This window comes from Microcaecilia unicolor, chromosome 3 (genome assembly GCF_901765095.1).
Source record: "Microcaecilia unicolor chromosome 3, aMicUni1.1, whole genome shotgun sequence".
In the NCBI taxonomy this organism is placed as follows: domain Eukaryota; kingdom Metazoa; phylum Chordata; class Amphibia; order Gymnophiona; family Siphonopidae; genus Microcaecilia; species Microcaecilia unicolor.
In genome coordinates, this window is record NC_044033.1 from 156,769,172 (window position 1) to 156,796,521 (window position 27,350).

The window sequence follows — 27,350 nt, forward strand, 5'->3', positions numbered from 1 at the left end:
AAGAGAATGTGGTAACAGCAGTTAGAGTATCTGGGGTTAAAAAAGGTTTGAACTAGGTTCTGGAGGAAAAGTCCATAGTCTTGAGATAGCTCTTGAGATAGGTAATTGACATCAGCTGGGCACAACCCACGTATTTTTCAAAAGCCAAGGTTCCTTCTGACTAAAACCTGCAAAAATTCTCATTTCAATTTTACTAATTTAATTTCATTTCTTTCACTTAGATAATTTCAATATTTAAAGCAGTGAAAGTATCTTCTGTCACATCATGATTTGCACAATGAATTCAGTCACTATTCCAAGTCTTTTGCCTGCCATGTAACATCATACAACATGTGTAAGAGAAGCACTTAACTTTTAGCTTGAGCTTCCGTTCATCAGACTCCCAACGGGGACCCGTTCCACCTAAACAGGCTTCCTCATGGGATACTGTTTGTTTGACACTGTGTGGGGGAAAAATATTAAAGACAGATAAATGCAGATGCGATCATAATTTAGCCAACTCACTGCTATATGCACTCACTGTAACACACAGTCATTCATCCGACATGCTGACCGACAGAATGCTACCCTCAAAAGATGGCGCCAATATTTCATTCAAACGCTGACAACTATGTCAGTGATGACATCGAGTTTATTGATCATAGCTTTATTGATCCCTACAAGATCAACTTGCTTTTGACTATCCTTTCATGCAAACTGGGATGAAATAAAAAAATGCATTAATACATAAACAACAGTTTAGAAAAATGCGGTCCACTCTATACTTTCATTTAAACCCCTGGTTCCAATGATTGCAGTCTATGGATCCAGCGCTGTTCACAGCGCAACAATTGTTGATCAAGATCACCACCCCTGATATCTGGAAGAATTAAATCAATTGCATGGCACTCAAAATCTTTTGAGCTCATGTTTTTGTAAAATACTGTGAGGTGCCGCTAGACAATGACAATGTTCATTCCTAACAACTTGTAGGGCACGTGTGGTTTTTCCAATATAGAGTTTATTAAAGGACATTTGAGCAAATATACCACACCTCGAGATTTACAGGTAGTTAAATGTCTCAAAACATATTTTTTGCCATCTACTGGATTTATAAAATCTGTGTATTCTTTTGTGATGATACACGTGTAGTGGTGACCACGTTTAAAATGTCCAATGCTGTGTTCTAATGGTCTCACAATTTGTGGGAATAACGCTGGATTGAGAAGCTCTTTTTAAATTGTGCCCCCTAGAGAAAGCTGTCCGCAAAAACTGGTTCTCAAAAACTGGATGGGACCAGTTACTGCGGAGAGTCTTGGCCACTTCTTCCCCTCTTGTCCTATATCTGAGGACACAAACATCCATGGTTGTTTCATGTGGCACTTCTCGTTTACTCTTCAACAACCACTCACTTTCCCCTCTATATCAGATTGATGTAAAAATCATGTGCTTGTCTTTTAAAGGCAGAATCTTCACTGCATGTCCTCCTGAAATGCAAAAACTGTAAATAAGGCAAGCGCTCCTTCAATAGTTTGGGATGGTTGCTCTGTATTCTGATTTCAGGAGCAGATCCATACTAACATCTGCCTTTTTGCAGACTGGTCATCTTTCCTATGTAAACACAAGAATTCTACATTTTCTTTTCTCATCCTGAAACACAGAAAACTGCAGGACCTGGAGAGTACTGCAGAAGGAGGAGGCAGTGTGAACTGGCAGCGCGTGACCCTCATTCTGGAACTGCTACAGCATAAGAAGAAGCTCCTACGCCCTCAGCTGTTAGTGCCCACCCTCTTCAACCTGCTGTCCAGGTAACTACTCCTAGAAAAGGAAAATAAAATGATTTTGTAGGGCAGAAAATGTTAGCAACACATCCTGGTCTTTTTTCCCCTCATTAGCATGTGCATCAGGATTCTTTTTTCACTTGCATGCTGAGTAATGTCTTAATATGAGGCACTAGACTATAGTTTCCCTGGTCTTGCCATTGTGACTGCCTGGTGGTAATGGAAGAAGCAGGTCATTCCTCCCACTAGGGTGCACAAGTATTACCTCAGCAGCTCCTTCAAATCTTTAAGGCAGAAGATAGGGTTACTGATTATTACCAGTTCTTCTAAGGCAATCTCCTTATTTTTTACCACATTATATTCATGGTCTTTTGATCCAGACTTAAGAAAAAGTGCATGTAAAGTACATTTTTGCTATGGTTTAAAACCAGGACTGGATCACCCTAATAAAAATGGAGCCAGTTGGCAAGTCTTCTAGGCAGGATATAGAGCTCTTCCGTAATGCAGAAGAATAGAAAACTTCTGCAGTGATGTGCTGCTGGATATTTGAGCACTGAGGAGATCCTCAGCAGGCTTTAAAACGTTTTAAAGTTAAACCAGTTACATGAAGTGATCAAGGAAATCAGGGAGAATGCTGAAAGCTTGACACAAAAATCAGGATGTAGAGAAATCCATTAATTGTACTGGAGGAAGTTACTATAGATCTATCACAGAGAGTAACTGCATTAAAAAGAGAAAAAGATTTTGAGATTTTAGAAGACTTCATAGATGATCAGGAGAAACATAAATGTCACAGTAACATGGTTTATTGGAATTCCAGAAACAAAGGCATTTTTGGAAAAAAAATGTCTTCCTAAAGAACTTGCACAAAACCACACAAAACAAAGAAAAAATTTGCACATATGAGAGACTTGGCACCCCCACATGAAAATACTGAGAGGCCAAGACTGGGAAAATAAAACTTCTGATATACAGGATCTTGACATCTTACATAAGAAAACATTGGACTGTCATGTCCCAATTAGGTCTACAGTGGCAAAGAGAAATTTTCCAAAATATTACCAATATTTTAAGAGTAAGATTTAAAGCACATATTTTGGAACAATAAAAGGGGCTCGTTTTACTTGATTGGATTAGCTTATGCATTTTCAGTAGTAGTGCAAGGCATGTTACGTTCACATATAGCAGATGTTTGCTGCTCTCCTCTTTGTGCACTGCCATGTTCTTTGTATTATGTTTACTGATCCCCCTCCCTTTCCTTTTCTCTGATTTTCCTCAGGTGTCTAGAACCTGTGCCAGAAGAGCAGGGGAATCTTGAGTACACAAAGCAACTGATTCTTAGTTGTCTTCTCAACATTTGTCAGAAATTATCACCTGATGGGAGCAGGATACCAGCAGGTAACAGACAGTAGCAGCAGCCAGTTCAGGGCTATGCAGTGATAGGGTGTAATTTAGCCACTTGTCTAAACTTCCTCCTTTGACAAATGAATAGAGAAGGGTTAAGAGGTGCAGCTTGGACTGTTTGTGGTTACTCAGCCAAGTTTGCTATTTTTAGTGTTCCTGTACAGAATTATTTAGAATAGCATTTGCCGACCATTGTGCCTTCAGACCTGATTAGATATGCCATGACAAAAGTCACTGTTAGCAGATGCCTAGGTCTCTGTGCAGATGTGATTAGATGCGCCATGGAAAAAAGTCAGTATTCTCAGATGCTTAGGTCCAGACAGATCCAAATTTGTCTGTGCTTGATACTTGTCTTGTATCAGTTTCCTTTTTGGTTTGAGGCCAATAAATTAAAGTTAAATCTATTAAATCTAAGGCCATGTGGTTCTCAGGCTAGGTGTCAACCCCTGACATAGCACCTTTTCTAGCTGGCTATACCCTGTCCTTAGAATTTTTCCTCAAGATATTAGGTATCCTTTTTAACCTTCAACTTTCTTTCAAGCTAAAAATTGCCACATTGGTTAAAACTTGTTTCATGCTATTTTCTATTTGAGTGATTCATTCTTATTTAAACAATCCTGTTCTCCTCACATTTATTTTCATGTTATTAATAAGACGTGACTACTACAACTCTTTCTAATGGTGTACCTCTTGTTCTTCTTCACTGTTTGCAAATGATAACAAAATGCAGCTATTAAATTAATTTCACACAATCATAAGTTTGATCATCTCATTCCCCCCCCCCCCCCCCCCCATAACTTTATTTTTATTTCAGTTTTAATAAGAGAGAATACAAAAACATAATTCAATATTCAACAAGAAAATAAGGCATTGAACAATAAATCCCCCAATCTTTTATATTGTTATTACAATCCATAGTTTTAATTCAAACCTCTTTAGACGAAACTACTCTGTTACAAGGTTTGCATAGAGCATAGACCCAAATACAAAAGGATATAACTGCAATCAAACTGCCTCTCGATTATACCAATCCAAAAAGGGTGCCCAAATTTTATCAAATGACTCCAGTGCTGTAGCTTACTCAAATATTATGCGTTCAAGAGCTTTGGCCTCTAACTTCAAAGCTGTGTCATATAAAATACTTAGTGGAGTGGAGCAGGTAGAGGTAAATCGCTTGTTTACTCTTTCCAAAAATACTAGGACTAGGGGGCATGCATTGAAGCTAAGCCACTGTTGGAAACAGGATACTGCACTTGATGGACCTTCAGTAGCATCCCAAAATTGTGCAGTAGCCAGATCTGACGGTTGCCATTGCTACAGGTAGCTGAATATTTAACACGTTAGAAAAATTCTGATTCTACTCAGTCCGAAATGTCTGAATACTAGGACAGTCCCACCATATTTGAAAATAGGTGCCAATCCACCCACAGCCTTTCCTGTGCATATTTGAATTATTTGATGAGAAACTCAGAGGGCTGGCAGGTGTACCAACGATAACAGTTTGACTCCGTGTTCAATCAGATTAGCAGAGATAAAAATCTTGAAGGTATTGTGGTGTGTACACTGCCAGCCTTTATTGGATAGAGGCCCACCCAGGTCTCTTTCCCACAGAGTCCATATATTTTAAGTTTGAGGTTACCCCCTCCCCCCCCAAAGGAGATCATATAATTTAGAAATTAATTTTCTCTGAGAAGCTCCCTGTTGAAGAATTTCCTCAAAAGGGGTCGTTTTTCCACACAGTCAGCTCTTCAATAATTTATCATGGAGTAGGTGTTGTAATTGGAGGTATACGTACAACTCTGAAGATAAAAATCTAAAAGTGCTCTCAATGGTTGGAAAAAAAAAACATAGTGCTAAACAAATGCCTAATCCATGAAATGCCACACTTCCCAAATATCCAGTTGCATAAAATCAATAAAGAGCGTAGCAGTGATAATAGGGACAACTCTTTAGAATCCAATAAATATTTCCTCATTCTGGTCTAAATAGTAATAATGTGCCTCAAGAATGGGGAAACCTGCCGAGCCTTAAGTTTAGCACCTGCAGGTCCCCAAACTAAATTAGCCCATTGGTGGGGTCCTAACATGTTTTTTTCAATATGCACAGCACACAAGGTTTAGATTCATACCAGCCTAAAAATGCTCTTAATTGATCTGCCCAATAATACTGTTTAAAAGCAGGGAACTCCCATCCCAACCTGAGAATTCTTATACTGAAAAACTTGTCTAGAGACATTGGGTGGGAAGGGGGCTCTTCCTCTAAACATACCAAAAAGAAAACCCTGCAGTTCGACTAGCTGAGAATTTGGGATTTCTATGGGGAGTGTTTGACATAAATAAAGAAACCTAGGGAGGATCATCATTTTACATACTGCCCTCTTGCTCAGCCATGTATGGCTCAGTCTGTGTCATTGATCCAGAGACATGGAGATTTCTGGTAACAATTTTCCGTAATTCAAATTCTCACCCCAAGATCTTGAAAGTAATCTATTGTCTATCCACAGGAAAGTTTAGCTTTCAGGTCAGACACCAGATTAAGGTCTAAATTAAATAATTCAGATTTCAAAGCATTCATTTTATAGTTTATTAATGACTTGATATAGCACCTCATTCAATAGGTCGAAGCAGTTTACAGTATAAAAGAAAAAACAAAAGTTAAATAAATCAAACCAAAAAAGAACTCCATTATTCATAGGACAGCACAGCACATAAGAGATTAAAAAAATAAAGTAACAACAATGAAGAAAAAAAAATTATAGAAACCCCCTCAGCTAAATAGATACCAGAGCTGAAAAAAAATAAGTTCTTGATTCAATTTCTTAAAGGACTCCTCTGACAGTATATTGAGAGGCAACCAATTCCATAAAGTCAGGGCCTGTGATAAAAAGGCGCGAGCCCGGGAGGATGCTGGAATCAACAACTGACCAGAAGTCGTAATGGGAGCATATACTTGAAGCATATTTGTCAAATAAGGAATCTGACCATAAAAAGCCCTGTGAACTAAATTTTTAACAGCACCCGATACTCAATAGGCAGCAGATGAAAATGAATAAGTAGTGGAGTAACGTGATCTGTCACATTCGCACCCACCAACAGCCTAACACCTATATTCTGAAGAATCTGCAATCGCTTAATCAAATATTGACTAACCCCAGGATAAACCACATTCCCACAGTCCAACCTTGAAATTAACGAAGTATGCAAAAGGCCTTGCAGTGTCGCTTCATCAAAATACAAACAAATAGACTGCAAAAAAAAGCAGAACAAAGAAACCCGTCTGCTCAACATTAGAAATTTGTTGAATAAGCCATAACTGAGAGTCAATAACAATACCCAGATATTTAAAAGACTCTGGCACTATACAATCTAACAGTGTAGTCATTAGCTTAGGGCAAAGCAAATGATCTACAATCCAGCTAGCTTTCATTTTTTTTTACATTCAGGATTAACCAGTGCCCAGTCAACCATTTGGACATTGCAGACAAGCAATCCTGCAGAGGAGTCAAATCCGGGTCATGAGGGGAGCAATAACCTACTAGCATATACATAAACCTTCACTTCATAAGTCTGAACCAATCACACAAGAGGAGCCAAAAAGATATTAAACTGTAATGGGGATAAAGCTGAGTCTTGAGGAACCCCACATGACAAATTGCGCACCGTAGACTTAGCAGCTGCATTCTGGATAAAAACCATATGGTTATCCAGGAAAGAATGAAACCAGGTTAACACCTGACCCGAGAGACCAATACCAGCAAGGCAGGAAAGAAGCAAATGATGTTTCAAAACATAAAAGCTGATGCCAGATCTAGCGAGATTGCTAGAGCCACCTTCATCCCATCTGTTTTACTCTGAATATTACTAAAAAATAGCAACGTTCTGTGCTGTGGCCATTTCGAAATCCAGATTAATATGGACTTAAAACACCAACTGTGTCCACATAAGCTTGCAGCTGATGAAGCACTATCTTTTCAGTCAGCTTAGCAAGTAAACAAAGATAATTGGTCTATAATTTACTGGATCCATCACATCCTGGTTCACACCAGCAGTTGGTAATGGAACCCACGCAGGATCGGGCCAACTGGACTTAGTGCTAATGGGGAGAATGCTTCTGATGTTATACCGTGTTTCCACGAAAATAAGACACTGTCTTATATTAATTTTTGCCCCCCAAAATGCGCTAGGTCTTATTTTCAGGGGCTGTCTTATTTTTGGGGGAAACATCGGGGTTGGCCCGCCCGCCCTCTGTCGCTCCCAGAACTAACCTTAAATGCCTCCTTTCACCTTCGAGGCAAGCAGCAGCAGGGCAGGCCACTCCTTCCTTCTGTGTCCCGCCCTCGCCTGACGTAACGTCCGCGAGGGCGGGGCACGGAAGGAAGGAGAGGTCTGCCCTGCTGCTGCTTGCTGCGAAGGTGAAAGGAGGCGTTTAAGGTTAGTTCCGGGAGCGACGGTGGGTGGAGGAGAGGCCCGGCGACCTCGGGTGGGGGGGGGGGGGCGGCCCGGGGGCGGCCTTGTCCGGCTCTCGGCGGCCCTGCTTTCAAACAAAAATTTGCTAGGTCTTACTTTCAGAGGAGGCCTTATATCTACCAATTCAGGAAAACCTCTACTAGGTCTTATTTTCAGGGGATGTCTTAATTTCGGGGAAACAGGGTAGTAGGTGATCTTCTGGCATCCAGTGATCACCAGATGATGTGGTTTAAAATTAAGATAGGTGTGGAGAGGGTTCATTTAAAAGTGAAGGTTCTAGACTCAAAAACCTTTCTCTGAGGCCAGGCATAATATTCCCACATGTGGGTAACGACATCCGTGGAGCCCAGTGCGGACACTGCCAAGTACCAGCGATGTACCAAGGGCGGGGCGGTCCGCCCCGGGTGCACGCCACTGGAGGGGTGCAGAGAGCAGCTGCATGCCTGTCAGCTCCGCTGGTTCCCTGCTCCCTCTGCCCCGAAACAGGTTACTTCCTGTTCCGGGAGCAGGGAGTCAGCGGAGCCGAGAGCCGCGTGGCTGCTCCCAGCAACCAAGAATGCACCGGGGGGGGGGGGGGGGGGGGGGGTCGTGCTGCACCCGGGGGGGGGGGGGGGGTTGCGCATCGGCAATCCGCCCTGGGTGGCCGCCGATCTAGGATCGTCACTACCAAGTACCCTTTCACTTTAAATCTTTGAGGCAGTGCCCCCACCGTGAATGCGTAGGTGCCTTCCAGCTCGAGCTCGGGACCAGCAGTCTATCGTTTTCTGCGGAGCAGAGAGGTTCCTTTTTTAATCTCTCGTCAACACGTCAAACTTTTGCCTTTTTGGTGTGTGCCCTTTTTAAACTGGATATTTTTTCTTCATATTCTTCTTTTTTCTATGTTAATTTGTTCAGTTTATTCAATTTTTAAAATCATTTTTCAATTTTCGGCTTCTGTGGCCTCTGAGCCCTTCTTTTGCCCGGGAAGCATCGACCATTTTTGGGTACGCAACTACACGAGCTCCCCGGGCCATAGAGCCTTTTGACCTTGTGTTGGCCATTTTTCCCTCCATGTCGTCAAGCTTGCCAAGTGGCTTTAGACGTGTACTCAATGCAATAGGACTATTTCAGGCACAGACCCCCATAACTGGTGTGTTCAGTATAGCCTCTGCCTGTGCATGCAAGCAAGGACCCTTAAAGCTCACAGAGTCCAGCATGAAAAACAGTTTGGTTCTTCATCAGTATTGGCATCCGCATTGAGCATGGCAGGGGATTTGGCACTTGAACCTGCATTGACATCAAGTGCACCAACACACATCGAGATGGTCTGACATCGGACTTGGTACAGTGACTGCATAAGGATTCTACGTCCTTGTCATCAGTGCTTTTTGCATCACATCAAGTGATATGCAGCGTAAAAATCCTAAGCAGCATCACCATCATTCTCCATCCAAGCACTCTGCTCACACCCTCCCCTTCATCGACATCCTTGATAGACAGGAAGCTTCAGTGCTGCATTGACCGCTCTCCTCCTCTCCAACTTATTTTTCATCAAGATCCTTCGAGGTCTTCGAAATCTACTACGCCTGCAGAGGGTATAATTCAGGCTGCATCCATACCATTTTCTCGGCCGGTACCGACGCCTATTCTACAAGAGGAAATCCAGGCTATGCTCAAGGAGGAGCTTTCAGGGCTATGGCATTTGCAGTCTATACAGGTTTACAGGGTGCTTGTGCCAGCCTCATCCCAACCTGTTAATACATCTGAGGAACAGTTGTGGAATATGTTCTGCACATTGACTTCACTGACCGTCGGGATGGTTGGGGGGCAACATGAACCTGACCAATGCATGTGTCGACATCAGCAGAGGAACTTTCCCAACCTCGGAGACTCGTCTGCCTTGACACACCTTGACACACCTTGATGCAGAGCCAACTGTGGTCGACACACTCTTCCACGTACTTCCCAGAGTCAGCATGGGTTCAGCCAAGGGAAGTCTTGCCTCACCAATTTGCTTCATAAAGCAGTCCTTGATTTCATCAAGGAATTTTACCTCCCTAGCATGCCCCGATGTTACATTTACCCAGGCAATGTTGGGGTAATTGAAATCACCCATTATTGTGTTCCCCAGTTTTAGCCTCCTCAATTTCCGATAACATTTCTACATCCGTCTGTTCATCCTGGCCAGGCGGAGGGTAGAACACTCCTATCACTATCCTTTTCCCCTTTACACATGGAATTTCAACCCATAGGGATTCCAAGATGTGCTTTGTTTCCTGTGGATTTTTTCACCTATTTGATTCACAGCCCTCGTTAACATAAAGTTCTAACCCTCTACCAATTCAATCCATCTTATCACTACGATATAATTTGTACCCCTGTATGACAGTATCCCACTGGTTATCCTCCTTCCACCAGGTCTCAGAGATGCCTATTATATCGAATTTTTTGTTTAGTGCAATATATTCTAGCTTTCCCATCTTATTTCTTAGGCTTCTGTCATTCGCATATAGACATTTCAAACTATGTATTTTGTTCCTATTTACATCATCATGCTCAGTACTTGACAGTATTAATTTGCTATCTTTCATCTGATTTTTATTTAAGGACGCCTGATCTACTGTGGTCTCTTTTGCAACCTCATTATTGGGATACCCTGACTTCCCTGTTTTGGTGATTTCTTTGAAAGATACCTTATTCCGAACCATGCACTTTTGAGCAACTGTCGGCCTTCCCCCAGTTTCCAGTTTAAAAGCTGCTCTATCTCCTTTTTAAATGCCAGCAGCCTCGTCCCACTTTGGTTAAGGTGGAGCCCTTCTGTTCGGAATAGGCTCCCCCTTCCCCTCCAATCCCTAAAGACGCTACCAGAGAGATCTGTGAACTCACTCATTACAGACCAGTGACATCAATACCACTGCTGACAAAAACAATGGAGGGACTAGTAGTTCTAGTTCAACAATTAATAGAATACCTAATACACTATTCAGTCCTTCACAGCTATCAGTCAGGCTTCAGACCATGTCACAGCACTGAACCAGTCATAACCATCCTGACCTCAAAATTCAGAAGAATAATATGCCAAGGCCAGTCAATACTACTACAATTCGATATGTCAAGTGCCTTCAACCTAGTAGATCACACAATACTAATTACCCAGCTCGACCACATAGTAATAACTGGAGCATTAGCAGCCTGGTTCAGTAGTTTTCTAAGAACTAGATCCTACCTTGTCAAGATGTCCAATGAATTTTCAGCCTCCTGGATCCCTGAATGTGGGGTCCCTCGGGGTTCCCCAATATCACCAATATTATTCAATGTCCTGATGTCTCCACTTGGGAAGAAACTGGAAAGCATTGGTTTAAACCCATTCATATACACAGATGATATACCTTTAAACAACAGCATCACAGAGGGGGGAAGGGAATGGGACTTGATATACTGCCTTTCTGTGGTTTTTGCAACTACATTCAAAGCAGTTTACATAGTATATACAGATACTTATTTGTACCTGGGGCAATGGATGGTTGTGACTTGCCCTGAGTCACATGGAGCTGTGGGGATCAAACCCAGTTCCCCAGGATCAAAGTCTGCTGCACTAGCCACTAGGCTGCTCCTCCACGCCACTACAGAGATACTGGATAAGGCCAAAAAAAGGACTCGACCTCATGGAAAATTGGGCCACAACTGTCAAATTTAAACTGAACCGAGACAAAACTAAACTCCTGGTTTTATCCAGCCAGCACAATCCCACTACTTAACAAAACCTCATAATAGATCAACAATCAAAACACAAATAAAAGTACTAGGAATCATTCTCAACAAACATCTGACTCTAGAAGACCAAGTTGCTGCAATCATGTCAAAAAGCTTCAAAACACTATGGAAACTGAGAAGAATCAGAGACTATTTCCCCAGACACTCATTCCATCTTATAGTACAGACACTGATGTTGACCCAACTAGACTAATGCATCATATGTAGTTTGCAGAGAAAACCTACTAACATCGTTGCAGACCGTCCAAAACACAGCAGCAAGATGAGATTCAAAATATGATAGAGCCAACCCCACTACTCATAATGTTACATTGGCTCCCGATCAAGGTCAGACTATTTTTCAAAACCAGCACAATCATCTTCAAACTACTGTTTGGTATGTCACCGGATTACATGCTACACATGATCAAACTATCATCAAGAAATGCAAACCCAGGAACCAGAGGTTATCTACTACTTCACCTGCCCAACTGCAAAAACGTACTATACAAGTCCACCTACCTGGTCTCAAAATGGTGGAATTCAACTCCCATAGTCATATGAAGCATCACAAACTTCCTCCAGTTCAGACAAGACCTAAAGACCTACCTCTTCAGAAATTCTATAAGTAAAATATTCACTAATCATTCTGGAACAACAATATGCAACACAACCTCTGTAATGCATCTTTTCATTTAAGAAATGAACTAAGACATATCTTCTCAAGAAATCCAATGACTATTCCATGTGCACTGATAGTTATCTTGATAACCACTGTAAAACACAGCATCATACAACCTTGTAAATGTAATTGAATCAATGTAATCTCTAACAACTATTAAATGTAAGCCACATTGAACCGAAACTCGTTTTCAAACAAGTATGAATAAATAAAAATTAGGGCTGTCCATTTAACGTGTTAAATGAATAACTCATATTAAAATTTTTAATGAGTTAATGCCATCATCCCTCCCCCACTAACCGGCACTTCTTCTTACCTCTCTCAGCACGGCTCTTCAGCGGCCCCCTTCTGTGGTTCCTTCTCACTGCTGCAGTGAAAGCAGTGCTACTTCTCACCTTGCCCGCAGCGTCTCTCTAACAGGAAATTCCACCTCAGGTCTTCCTTTTATGGAGCGCTTTGGGCTGGGTGAGATACAGCACTGTTCTCAGTGCAGCCTGCAGTGGTGAGGAGCAAGAAGAAGGAGCCATAGAGGAGAGGGGGACCCGCTGGATTGCCGTGCTGGGAGTGGTAAGAAGAGGTGCCAAAGACGGAATGCGACCATGGAGGGGGTGGGGGGCACAGAAGAAAGAGGAAGCAAAAAAAACAGAAATATGCGGACCATGGCAGAGGCAAGGTTCTCAGAAGAAAGAGGAAGCAGAAAAAAGACAGAAATAAGCAGACCACGGCGGGGGACATGGGAGAAAGAGGAAGCAGAAAAAAAGAAAAGAGAGAGAAAGATGCGTACGTGGTGGGGGGGGGCACGGGAGAAAGAGGAAGCAGAAAAAAGAAAAGAGAGAGAAAGATGTGGACCACGGCGGGGGCCATGGAAGAAAGGAAGCAGAAAAAGACGTCAGATAGAAAGGTGTGAGCCAGGGGGAGGGGTGAGAGAAAGAGGAAAGAGAGAGATGGGGGGGGGCAGGGAAGGATGCTGGAAATAGGGGAGGGGAGCAAAGAATAGGGAAGCAATGGTGATCATGAAAAGAGGGAAAGGAAGAGATGGTACCCATAGAGGGGAGGGGAAGGAGATGATGCCTATGGAGTGGAGGGGAAGGGAAAAGGAGGAGACGGTGCCCAGAGAGGGGGCGGGGAGGAAGGAGAAGGTGCCCATCCTTATCATGTGATTAACAGTGCAATTAAAACATTTTAGCACGCTTAATCATGCGATTAGAACTTTTAAGCGATGAACAGCCCTGATAAAAATAACTTTTTACTAGGTGTTCTGATTTTTAATTTTTTGTTTCTTTTATAGTGTCTAATTTTTCAGTTTCATTCTTTTTTTTTTTGTGATAATATATATTTACTATTTATTTTGTTTGTACACCATTCAGGACCATTTCTGGAATGGGCGGTCTATAAAAACTAGTATTAGATTAGATTATGCTAACACTGAAACTGGATTGCATCATAACAAGTACTTGACAATAACATGTTCCATAAATTCCCTCCATCTCCTGTCCTGTCCCCCCTGCCGTGCTCTTCCCAACCAATTCCCTCCTTCCCATCTCTCTCACTTTCCCTTCTCAAAGTTCCTTCACCCAAATGGTGTTTTTGATAGGTAAAGGTGTGAGGAAGGACCCTACTAAATTCACTCCCATTTTTTAAGGATTCCCTCTGATTCCCAGTCTGTTACCATATTAAATTCAAGTTATTAATTATGTCCTGTTTTATAGCATTTTTCCACATTACCTTTAAGATCTTTTGATCCCCTTTGCCCCTTCTAAATGGCTTCGTTCTGAAGACCAGAATTGCCTTGATTTCTCCTTGGCCACCTTCAGGTTGAAGTATACAAGGTGTTGTGCAGATGGGCAGTTATTTCAAATGATAAACTTGGAAACCTGTCTTCCCCCCCCCCCCCCCCCCACACAACCACAAGCACCACCCTCCCAACACTTGTAGGCCCTCCCCTGGGCCGCCTTAGAAACCCTGGTGGTCTAATGGCCTCTTTGGGGCAGGAGCAGTCCCCAGTCGCTCCTGCTCTTGCTGGCTCCACAGTAAGAGTGGCTGCTGCAGCAACCATTTTGAGACTGGAGCCAGCGTGTGCATGAGTAACTGGGGATTGTTCCTGCCCACGCTGCTTCCAGTCTCAAAATGGTTGCCGCAACCTCCCGTGGCAGTCTTCCGGCAGTCATTTTAACTGCGGAGCCGGCATGGGCAGGAGCGACTGAGGATTGCTTTTGCCCTGGAGACCACTAGACCACCAGAGCTTCTAATATAGGCTCAGTGAGGGCCAACGGGCTGGTGAGAGGGGGTGGGGCTTGTGGTCAGGGAGGGGGGAGGGTGCTGACAGTTTTGGCTTTGTTTTTGACAGAAACCGGGTGGTGAATTTCGGCTGCAGATTCGGTTTTGGTTGAAACAGAAAACCCAGATTTCGGTTGCCATCTAAGCTGGACCCTGCTTTGTGCAGCACATACTTCGCACACAGCACCGTCTCCTCTGAGTCCTTCTACCCTCTGATATTGCTTTTCAGTGCTTTCCCTAGCTATTCCTTTGGCCACATGCACTACTTGCTCCCTGGAGACTGGTATTATGTGCATTTTGAAAATGTGAAAGTTGGAAAACGTTTGGGATCCTGATTATGGAAGAATTTTTTTTTTCAGTCTGCAGCTAGACTGTGCTCTGCATTTCTCTAACCTCTACACATTCTGCCCATCCTTGCAAGCAGAGGCACATGGAAGAGAAATGATGTCTCTATCCCTTTGGTTATTTCCAAGTTCCATATTCCTCGTTATGGAGGCTACCCTCAGAATTAGTTTTTGTCTTTGGTACTCCTGCCATCTTTTAAAAGGTTTGGCCAACAGTAGACCCATTATCTAACGACTAGTGTGCACGGGGCCCTGACCAGAGAATCACAGCTGTCATAATACATGTAAAAGGCAAGAAGAAACAGAGAACATTATTATGTGTTTGCTTATGATGCTGTCGTAGTAGTAACTGCAGTCTGGGCTGGAAAGAATAAAGAATAAAACATTTTTTCTTTTCACAATCAGCTGTTCAAAAGTGTGACCATCATTTTCAAAAGCTTTATTTTTTTCATGCCCAGATAAATGTTTTTCTGTTCTGTCAAAGTTCTGTTTTGCAATTGTGCATCAGAAACATGCTGAGATATCTTTTCCCTTGCTCCTGTAGACGTGCTGGATGAGGAGCGCTTCAATGTGGAGCTAGTGGTGCAATGCGTGCGAGGTTCGGATGTGCCCCAGACCCATCACCATGCCCTGATGCTGCTTGGATCTGCAGCTACCATTTTTCCTGTAAGCTAATCATTGCCCTTCTGACTAAGAAAGCTTTTTGTTTTACTTGCACCAATAAGTGGCATGATTGTATTTGAGTTTTCTTTTGCGACTTAAAGTGGCAAGTGCCAGTTTTTCTGTTAAGAGTTACAAAAAAAAAACCTTCAAAGTCCTCCCTTTCCTCCTCTTCTCTGAGAAGCATCTTTTGGGGGCAAGTAAAATCTATATATTCAAGCAAAAATATTTAGTTAGGAAAAACATATTTTGCTTTTCTGAAGGACCCCCCTCCCCCCACTCTGCTGAATCACAAAACTGGTAACTCCAGTAATTTGGAAATAAGGCCAGTGCTGGGCAGACTTCTATGGTCTGTACCCCGATTATGGCTAGACCCATCTGGACGGGCTGGAGTGGGCTTCAATGGCAACTCCACTAGTTGGGGAGTATGTCCACTGTTGGGCAGAATTCTACAATCTATGCCCTGAAAATGACAGACAGATCAAGATGAAGAATGTATTTGTTATATTGCAACACATGTAATGAGTTTATCTTATTGGGCAGATTGGATGGACTGTGCATGTCTTTATCTGTTTTTATAAGCTATGTAAAATATTCAGCAAAAAACCACAGTTAAAACACTAAACCAAAGACAAAAACACAAAGCCTACATATATTCATCTACATTATAATTTTAAAAAATGCTTAGGGGGGGTGGAGTAGGAGTGAACAGACATCTAGTGTAGACTTGTAATAAAGGGTTAATGTTTTGTTTATATTTACATTTGGGCGGCTGCTGCCCTAGCTGATGATGACTGTTCTGGGAGAATTGGGACATCCTTTCCTAGGGTGCAACAGTCAGGCAGCAGAGCAAACATCTGGAATGCAGACCATATTACTGTTTGTCACTGGTGATTTTTTGGTAAAGTCTCTGACCTAGATCCTTTTTGAACTTGCTTCCACTTCTACAGAGGAATGTAAGATGTTAGTTGTAAACTATCCAGTAAATATGATTATATAAGAATAATTGTATTATATAGATCATCTTTAAAGATCCTGCCGAAACAATGATGTAGCCAGACATTCAGGTTTTCTTTTGTGTATGGGGGTGGGGGGCTGACCTGAGCCCATAGTGGGTGGCCACAAACTTTTGCAGCCCCCACCCCCCATGACCTCCAACTTATACTTTGAAATACCTGAGCTGGTGGCTAGAAATTCCCCAGTGCTGGCAGTCTGTGGCACTTTACACATGTGTAAAATCAAAGCATGCACTGGGGTGGGGGGGGGGGAGGGGACCAGTCTGGCAGCAGCCCCCTATGGAAAGTGCTGCCTGCCACAACAAGCATTGGGGAAGGTTGAGCTGATAAACATAGGGAATTTAAAAATAGAGCTTCCAAGGACAGTGTATAGTGCTGAATTCAGGAATGTCAATTTTGTATTCTTCACAGAGCATACTTTTCTCAAACACAGTGCTGTTACTCCCATATGCACTAAATGTCAAGAATATGCCAACACTTTTTTTCCATGCTTTCTGGCAGTGTAGTAAGATTAATGAGTTTTGGCTAGACACCATTAACTATTTGGAACATCTGTTGGGTTTAACCATAACAACCTTTTTCGATTTTGCTTAATATATTGATAGATATATATGGGATCCAGGGAAAAGGCCTTAAACTATTTTTGAGTAAAGCATATATAGTGGGGAAAAATATATCCTCAGTCATTGGCTACAAGATGCTCCATTAGTCTTTTGGTACTGGAGGAATACATTTCATGCATTGATGTGGGAGTCACAAGGCGCCAGAAATAACCCTAAATGACAAAAAACATTCTTGTTAATATGGGATAGGTATCTTCAGTCTTTAACTCCAAGGGTGCGTATTCTGACATCTAATGGTTTTAAGGAAAGGGTGTAGGTTTTTTAGATTATTTGGTGGTAATGCACCAATAGAACACTGGCTTATTAAAGTCTGTGAAGTCAGGTACTGGTGGGGGGGGGGGTAAGGGGGGGGTATACTGGGGAGAGAAGAGTACAAAGTTTATACTTGGTATGTGATGGCACAAGGTTACAAGAATCCAGACCTTGATGTCATCGAAAATAGATTTGTAAGTGTTCCATCTATTTGCTTTGTAGTTAGGGGTGGGAAGATTACTGGTTGGGCTGGGCATTGGATGGTAAAAGGGGAAATGGAAAGTTGCACTGTTTTTGTCACTGTGCTTTGTTGATTTATTTTAATAAAGATAATAATAAAGTTCAGAAAGGCTTGTAAAATGGCCCTTCTGAGTATATTCCAGCTATCCTCCAACTATATTGCCCACCCATTTCTGCTCTGGTTTATTTTTATCCGTCCTGCGCTGCCGAACAGACAGATCTTTCCTGCTCTCCACACCTGTTCTCTATGCCACTGGCCTACAGGCCCCCTTGGACACAACATGACCAACACAAAATTGGATTTTAACAAAATGCCCTTCATATAGCAACATGAATCACAATCGGGCTTCCGTTCGGCCCACAGCACAAAAACGGTCCTTATTACCTTAATATCCAAATTCAAACAGGAAATTGCAATTGGTAACCATATCCTCCTTATGCAATTTGACTTGTCCAGCGCCTTTGACATGGTTGATCATACCATCCTAACTAAACTTTTGGACAAACTTGGGATAGGTGGCAACATCATTAACTGGATAAAAAGCTTCATCACTACAAGATCCTATCAAGTCAAAGGGCCTACAAACATGTCATCTCCATGGCTATCGGAATGCGGAGTGCCACAGGGATCTCCACTTTCTCTGATACTGTTTAACCTTATGATGATCCCTCTGGCCAGATCACTAGCCAAGTATGGCCTCAATCCCTTCATTTACGCTGACGACGTCACCATATTTATCCCTTTTAAATCCAACCTATCTGAAATCGCCGATAAAATAAACACAGGTATGACCACTCTAACCTCTTGGGCCGCGCTTTCAAGATGAAATTAAATAAAGAGAAAACGCAGTGTTTAGTCCCCTCATCTCAACACTCTCTGCTCCTCCCAACTACTCTTAGCACCCCGGAGGTCAAACTCTCCATATCAGACAACTTGAAAATTCTTGGAGTAACGATTGATAGCCATTTATAATTTGAAAACCATGCTAAATTCATCAATAAAAAGATGTTCAACATAATGTGGACTTTGAAACGAGTGAAATCATATCTTCCCTTGGACACCTTCCGGAACTTAGTACAGTCCACTATACTCACACACGCAGATTACTGCAACAGTGTTTTTTTTAGGTTGTAAGTCCCTAATATTGAAGAAACTCCAGGCTACCCAGAACACGGCAGCCAGACTTATTTTTGGCAGGTCAAGATTCGATAGCGCAACACCTCTCCGAGAGAAGCTTCACTGGCTCCCCATCAGAGAAAGAATTAATTTTAAAATCCACATAATGATTTACAAGTTATGACACGGAGAAGCCCCCCACCTACATGAATAACCTCATCGACCTCCCAACCAGAAACATTCTGACGTCTTCCCGTACCTACCTCAATCTACACCTTCTAAACTGCAAAGGTATTAAGTACAAATCCTTCTACGCATCCAATATTTCCTTTCTGAGTAGCCAGCTTTGGAATGCGCTACCAAGATAATCCGAACAATCAACTGCCTTTTGCCCTTCAGAAAAGCATTGAAGACCCATCTCTTCAAGAAAACCTACCCTAATGATTCAACATAACTAAAGACTGCCCACATGATTTTTACCGACGATTGTTTATACACTGACCATGTTTCCCATTATCCTTATTGCTATCTCATATCTATTTCCTCTCTATTTTCCTTACGCCTACCTACTTACGCTTAATTCCTTTACGACTTTATAATTCTTCATATTGTTACTATGTAAGCCGCATTGAGCCTGCCATGTGTGGGAAAGCGTGGGGTACAAATGTAATAAATAATAAAATAATAATAATGACTTAAATGGACTCCCTTGGCCACTGTTTTCAGTGCCCCAGATGTCTCACCGTGTTGAGTCTTGCCCTCACTGCGCAAAATGCCTCCCCAGACACAACATTCAAGAAGCCTTGCCCTCCAGGATTACCTCTCCAGCCATGCCCCCCTCTGATGAAGCCTCAGCTGCCTCCAGCTATGCTTACTCAAGGCCTCTGTGTTATCTAGTCACATTGGCAAGGCCCATGCTGCCGTCATCATTACCTGCCTAGAAAAGACCTTCACTGCACCCCAGGTTGTGCCCCTTCTGGTCTCCATCCTTAACAGGCCACTCTGTCCTCCAGCAGGTCACACAGCATCACCCTCATGTTGAGAGCAAGGTTCTGAACTCCAGCTCCTCTTCTGGCCTTGATATCAGCCAATATCCATGGATCCTCCCCCCCCCCCCTCACTATTTCAACGGCACTAGATAGCTCCCCTCTGTGCTACTCAAGGCAGGTCCCTGTGTTAATAGGGAAGCCCCATTCTCTCCAGTGCGCTAGGGAAAGTCCAAACTTAGTGCACCTTGACACCCTTCTCCTGTCCTGTCTTAGTTCTCTTCCAATACCTTATTACCTTCATTGATGCAGGCCTCAACACCATCTTCATAAAGGTATACCTAGGTGCCATTGCATCTTACCATGAAGAACTGAACAATAAGCCTATATCCACCTGCTGGTTTTACAATTCATGAGTGGCCTGGTGAACCTCCATCCTCTGATCTGCTGGCATACCCCGCACTGGAACCCATCAGCTCACACTATCCCCCTTTGATCCACTCCTGGATTGCCCTTAAAATACATCATGTGAAAAGACCTTCTTCCTCATTGCCATCACCTCTGCTAGGCACATCAGTGAGCTATAAGCATTTGTTGCCTACACACCTTACAACCAGTTATATCACAACTGGGTCACATTCTGGATGTGCCCAAAAGTACCCACAAAAATGTTTTCTACCTTCTACCTTGAGGCACCTGCCACTCAAGAGGAGCAATAACTGTATACCCTCAACTGCATATGTGCTCTTTGCACCTACAACCACAGGATGGAGCCCTTCTGAAAGGCATCTCTACTCTGTCTCCTCCATCCCAAACATACCTGGGCCCCAATCACTAAACAAGTGCTCTCTCTCTCTAGATCTTTGACTGTGTAGCTTTCTGCTACAAACAGGCCTTCAACTCACTGGCAAGGCTTCACCGATCATCTCAGGGTCATAGTAACCATCATGACAGGCCTTCACTCCATCCCAATGAAGAACATCTGCAAGGCAGCAAAATGATCTTCTAGCACGGTTTCACGAGACACTATTGCCTTAACCAGCAGACTCTTGCCTAACAGCTCCTTTGGCCGAACTGATCTTCAATCAGTACTTCCACTCTAGATCCTCTTGCAGCCTTTCACGCCGCCTTTGATGCACAGATCCGGATCCGAGTCTCCTGGGGTGACTGTTACTTTGATGTCCCAGGCACACAGGTCCTCCTCTTTTCCACATGTGCAGTTCTGTCACTGCATCTCTAAAAAGATATAGTGAAATTAGAATTAGTACAGAGAAGGGTGACGAAAATGATAAAGGGGGTGGGACAACTTCCCGATGAAGAAAGGCTAAAGCGGCTAGGACTCTTCAGCTTGGAAAAGAGATGGCTGAGAGGAGGTATGATAGAGGTCTATAAAATAACGACTGGAATGGAACGGGTAGGCATGAATTGCTTGTTTACTCTTTCCAAAAATACTTCGACTAGGAGGCACACAATGAAGCTACAAAGTAGTAAATTTAAAACGAATCTGAGAAAATATTTCTTCACTCAACGTGTAATTTAATTCTGGAATTTGTTGCCAGAGAATGTAGTAAAAGCAGTTAACTTAGTGGGGTTTAAAAAAGGTTTGGATAGCTTCCTAAAAGAAAAGTCCATAAGCCATTATTAAAATGGACTTCGGAAAATCCACTGCTTATTTCTAGGATAAGCAGTATAAAATGTATTGTATTGTTTTGTGATCTTGCCAGGTACTTATGACCTAGATTGGCCACTGTTGGATGCTAGGCTTGATGGACCTTCAGTCTGTCCCAGTATGGCAATACTTATATGTTTTTGTCTTATTCATTTGTTCTCCAGTTGGTTATTACCATTTCACGTTCCTTTGTGTCTTGCTGGGAACTGACCTGTTCCAGAAATCCGTCTGCAGCTACATGTTCCTTCAATAAAGTCCTGCCACCCTGTTGGCATCCTAACTGCAGTCTCCATTATGGTCATTACCTAAACTTAGAGTAGACCTTCACTTCCCTACACAGATCCATCCTACCACAGAATTTGCATGGGCTGCAAAGGATGAACAGGCACATCTCCACAGGACGTCCCTTCACAGCCCTCCATTTGAGAGTCGTCATTGTATGATTGGCTTCTCCATGAACAAGCAGGATGAATAAGCTTACTTACCTACAATGAGGGTTCTTTGGAAACGGCAGGATAAGTCAGCCACACATACCCACCCACATTTTCCTCTAGGATAAATCTGCTTACAACTCTAGAACATACTGGAGCAGAAACGGTTGAGTTGTTCAATAGTGTGGGGGGGGGGGGGGGGGGAGGTGACTGACACATGCTTATAGGGGCTTTTTTGGTAGCTATATATCCATGTCTTCAGATGACATCACCAGGGTGTGACTTATCATTCTATCTACAAAGAACCCCTATTACAGGTAAGCAACTTCATTTTTCTTTAACCTTTTTAAAGTTTACAAAATTTTACTGTACTACAGTTTAAACATGGGTATTGAAAAGCTGTTTCTGTATGTAAAGCAGCACATGGAAATGGACATTTATAAAATTGCACGTCTGATATGCACATACGTTACAGGGCTGCAGCCTATACATACGTAACTTTATTCACACTGAATAGAAGTGTTCCAGAAGTAGGATTAGGAAGAGCTTTGCATTTATGGGCATACTTCTGAAACTATGTACAGTGGGGGAAATAAGTATTTGATCCCTTGCTGATTTTGTAAGTTTGCCCACTGACAAAGACATGAGCAGCCCATAATTGAAGGGTAGGTTATTGGTAACAGTGAGAGATAGCACATCACAAATTAAATCCGGAAAATCACATTGTGGAAAGTATATGAATTTATTTGCATTCTGCAGAGGGAAATAAGTATTTAATCCCTCTGGCAAACAAGACCTAATACTTGGTGGCAAAACCCTTGTTGGCAAGCACAGCGGTCAGACGTCTTCTGTAGTTGATGATGAGGTTTGCACACATGTCAGGAGGAATTTTGGTCCACTCCTCTTTGCAGATCATCTCTAAATCATTAAGAGTTCTGGGCTGTCACTTGGCAACTCGCAGCTTCAGCTCCCTCCATAAGTTTTCAATGGGATTAAGGTCTGGTGACTGGCTAGGCCACTCCATGACCCTAATGTGCTTCTTCCTGAGCCACTCCTTTGTTGCCTTGGCTGTATGTTTTGGGTCATTGTCGTGCTGGAAGACCCAGCCACGACCCATTTTTAAGGCCCTGGCGGAGGGAAGGAGGTTGTCACTCAGAATTGTACGGTACATGGCCCCATCCATTCTCCCATTGATGCGGTGAAGTAGTCCTGTGCCCTTAGCAGAGAAACACCCCCAAAACATAACATTTCCACCTCCATGCTTGACAGTGGGGACGGTGTTCTTTGGGTCATAGGCAGCATTTCTCTTCCTCCAAACACGGCGAGTTGAGTTCATGCCAAAGAGCTCAATTTTTGTCTCATCTGACCACAGCACCTTCTCCCAATCACTCTCGGCATCATCCAGGTGTTCACTGGCAAACTTCAGACGGGCCGTCACATGTGCCTTCCGGAGCAGGGGGACCTTGCGGGCACTGCAGGATTGCAATCCGTTATGTCGTAATGTGTTACCAATGGTTTTCGTGGTGACAGTGGTCCCAGCTGCCTTGAGATCATTGACAAGTTCCCCCCTTGTAGTTGTAGGCTGATTTCTAACCTTCCTCATGATCAAGGATACCCCACGAGGTGAGATTTTGCGTGGAGCCCCAGATCTTTGTCGATTGACAGTCATTTTGTACTTCTTCCATTTTCTTACTATGGCACCAACAGTTGTCTCCTTCTCGCCCAGCGTCTTACTGATGGTTTTGTAGCCCATTCCAGCCTTGTGCAGGTGTATGATCTTGTCCCTGACATCCTTAGACAGCTCCTTGCTCTTGGCCATTTTGTAGAGGTTAGAGTCTGACTGATTCACTGAGTCTGTGGACAGGTGTCTTTCATACAGGTGACCATTGCCGACAGCTGTCTGTCATGCAGGTAACGAGTTGATTTGGAGCATCTACCTGGTCTGTAGGGGCCAGATCTCTTACTGGTTGGTGGGGGATCAAATACTTATTTCCCTCTGCAGAATGCAAATAAATTCATATACTTTCCACAATGTGATTTTCCGGATTTAATTTGTGATGTGCTATCTCTCACTGTTACCAATAACCTACCCTTCAATTATGGGCTGCTCATGTCTTTGTCAGTGGGCAAACTTACAAAATCAGCAAGGGATCAAATACTTATTTCCCCCACTGTACATATGCATGTAAATTTGAAAATTTGTGTGTTCCAAAGAGCAAGTGTAAATGCAAATGCATAAATTCCCTGGGGTAATTTTCAAAATGGAAGTATATACATACATTTATTTTAAAAATACACCTGTACTCACACAGTTAAAAGTGTACATGAAACATTTATGCATGTACTCAGCTATAAAATTACAACTAAAATATACTTCTGTAGTTATTGTTCTTGGATGTCATACAGTAACAGATTTTCAAGGTGTTCAGCCATAGCAATGGTACAGTAATGATTTAGGTTGGATGCCTTCGGCAACTTGGGCTACTTGAACAGGAGTGAAATTCCTAGCTGGTAATCATGAGAGTGAGCCTTCCAACTTTCCAGTTTTGAGAATGCTTGGGGCATAATATAAGAATTGCCATACTGGATCAGAGTAAATGTCCATCTAGCCCAGAATCCTATTTTCAATTGTGAATAGTTTGCTTTACCATAGTTACCTGTGTCACAAGGAACTGATTCCTCTGCAGCAAAGATTACTGCAGTGCTAGAATGAACATTGTGACGGTATCTTTATTTACCCATATTTCCTGGGATCATGGAGAACCTTTTTCCAGGTGTGTATGAGATGTAAAATCCAACAGAGTATTTATATCCTATGTTTTTGCTTTCTCTCGAAGGACAAGGTCCTCCACAACATCATGCCTATCTTCACATTCATGGGGGCGAACGTCATGCGTCTGGATGACATGTACAGCTTCCGCATCATCAGCAGGACCATGCTGACGATCATTCCTGCCCTCATCCAGGTGAGATTGAGTCCCATGCAAGAGCTGGCATGACACAATGGGCACTTAGGGGAAGGAGTGCCAGGAGGGCAGTATGGTTAGCACAATAAGCTGGCCTCACCCAGCTTCGTGGAGCAGCAGGTAGTGGGCAGGCTGAAATCTGCACTGAAAAGTTAAAAGCGCATGGGCATTGAATGGAAATGTTGTAATGGGAAGTGGGAAAAAGATATTGGGAAACAAGAAGTTGGGGAAGAAGTGAGCCATGTAAAATGGGAGAACTAGAGGAGAAGGGCTGGGCAGGAGGTGAGAGAAGGAAATAAAAAGTAGGTGAAAAATAAAAAAGAAGGAGATTGAGGACAAAAAGGTGAACTCTGAGTAGAGTGGCAGCAAAGAAAGAAGTGGCAGAAAGAGCTAAAAGAGAAAGATAAATATATGAAGGGAGAGTGGGAGGGGTCAGAAGAAGAGAGGAGACTTGGCAATTGGACAGTGGAAAAAGAAGCCACAAAAGAGAGACTGAGACCAATGTGAATGGAAAATAGAATATTCTGACAACATAGAAAAATAATATCTTGTTCTGAGTGTATTTACTAGAATATGTGAGCTTTGGGAAATATGTATCACTAATGTCTTTGTATTTTGTTCAGCACAATAAGAAATGTATTTCTATTTTCATTTCTTCAGTGTTGTGGTACATTCCTAGTTTGAGGACTTGGGGCTCCCAGTTCAATTTTTATCTTCATATGTTAGTGTTTGGTAATAGTCTGTCTGTGTTCTGCATGTGTGACCAAGGTGTGGTATTCGGTTAGCACATAGTTTCTCTGTAGGGATCTAGAGCAGTCCCACTTGTTCTGCTTTCCCAGTATGAAATGTAATATGTGTTCTGCTGCTTTTTCATAGATAGGGTCGGTGTGCTTTGAGTTCTGGCAGTGCTGTAATTTTATGGCAGGTTTTCTTTTTATTTTCTTTTTATAAATTTATTTAATTTTAGAACAATAACCTATCAGTAGGTAGCGAAACATACATGTGCAAAAGTATGGTACATTATTTAAGTAAACTCCCACCCCTCCCACGTGCATATGGCAGGTTTTCTAGGTTTTCTTTTTGTGATTTCTTCTTCTTCTTTTTTTTTTTTTTTTTTGGTAGCATTCTTTGCGTCAGTAGTGCACAGTATGATAAATTAGGGCTGTATTCGATTTGATTCAGCCCAGAGTAGTGCCCCGAATACATTATTCATATTCGACTGAATAGTGATTTAAATCAGAGTAAAAATAATCTGTGACTCTGCTGTGCTAAATCTTACTAAAATAAACACTTGATCTCTTATTTCACTTTTCTTCTTTTATTATTTGTTATGTTAAAGCTCAATGCCCATTATTTGTTTTCGATATTCAGCCGAATAGTAAAATATGCTATTCGGTACAGCTCTAAATTGCTTATATTCATGCAACTGTTGGTATTCCTACCATATTTGTTTTGTTGAAAGAAAATTAAACCCAAAGCAAACTATTTATACAGCTTTGCTTCTATCTAGGGATTAGACAACTAATTACACCATAAGTAGCCTGTCTCTGAAAAAGTTTGAATTTACAGCTTGAAAAGGTCTGTTCCTGTAGATTAAAGTCTTTAATCCTACATTGCCAATTGGTAAGATTGCTGATCCACAGAGTCTTTTAGGACTGCAGTGCCACCCAGTGAAATTTGCCTAAGGAGCTTCTGACACAAAGAATGTGCCTTGGCCCAGCAGACCAAGAGACCTTGGTGATCCCAGTATTGTGTGGGAGAGGAAACTATAATCTCCACCAATCAAAGACAAGACAAAAGTGCAAGAGGTCAAACACCTGCATAACAGTATTTAAAAGATTACCTCATTGCCATTCCAAAGCTACCCCCAGACTACACTTGGGAACTATAGGACTTGTGAATGCCAGATCAGCTGCAAAGAAATACTCAGTAATCCATGATGTCATCCAAACAGCATCTTGGCATTTTAGGAATAAGTGAAACCTGGCTAGATGAAGTGGGGGTTTACCACTGGCTGAACTATGCCCAACAGGTTTCGACATCTAACATCCACCAAGACCTAGAAAATGGAGTGGTACCAGTCCGGATTTGGGATACAATTAGAGTGCGCAGAATTGCCATTCCCCAGTTAAATGAATCGAAATTTCTTTTAATCTGGCTGCTTATGGTGGGATATATCCCAGGATACTAAGGGAACTCAGAGAAATCCTGGCATGAACTCTTAAGGATTTATTTAACAGATTATTAGAGATAAGAGAGGTTCTGCGGATTGGTGACAAGCTGATGTGGTCCCTCTTCACAAAAGCTGGGAGAGGGAAAAAGTGGGAAACTACATGCCGGTAAGCCTTATATCAGTGTAGGAAACAAAATGGAGTCACTGCTGAAGGAAAAGATAGTTAACTTTCTAGAATCCAAGGGGTTGCAGGATCCACACCAACATGGTTTTACCAAAGGAAAATCCTGCCAGAAGAATCTGATTTCTTTGACTGGGTGACCAAAAAACTGGATGAAGGACATGCGCTGGATTTCAACAAAGCCTTTGATATGGTTCCTCACAGAAGACTCCTGAATAAGCTGAGAGGGCTGAATAAGTGGTGAACTGGATTGGAAACTGGTTGACCAATAGGTGGCAGAGGGAGTTGGTAAACTTAATCCGCTCGAAGGAAAGAAAGGTGAGTAGTGGAAGGGTTGTGGGTCCTCAGGTGTCAGTACTGAGGCTGATTCT

General features: G+C 42.5%; 1 protein-coding gene across 1 annotated transcript in view; it reads left to right on the forward strand.

The window, feature by feature from the left end:
- HEATR1 (HEAT repeat containing 1) overlaps positions 1-27,350 on the forward strand; it is a 275,600-nt gene that overhangs the window by 138,706 nt on the left and 109,544 nt on the right. Inside the window, 4 exon segments of the mRNA XM_030196518.1 lie at positions 1,641-1,787; positions 3,040-3,158; positions 15,210-15,331; positions 24,497-24,625. Coding sequence (XP_030052378.1) covers positions 1,641-1,787; positions 3,040-3,158; positions 15,210-15,331; positions 24,497-24,625 — 517 coding nt within the window.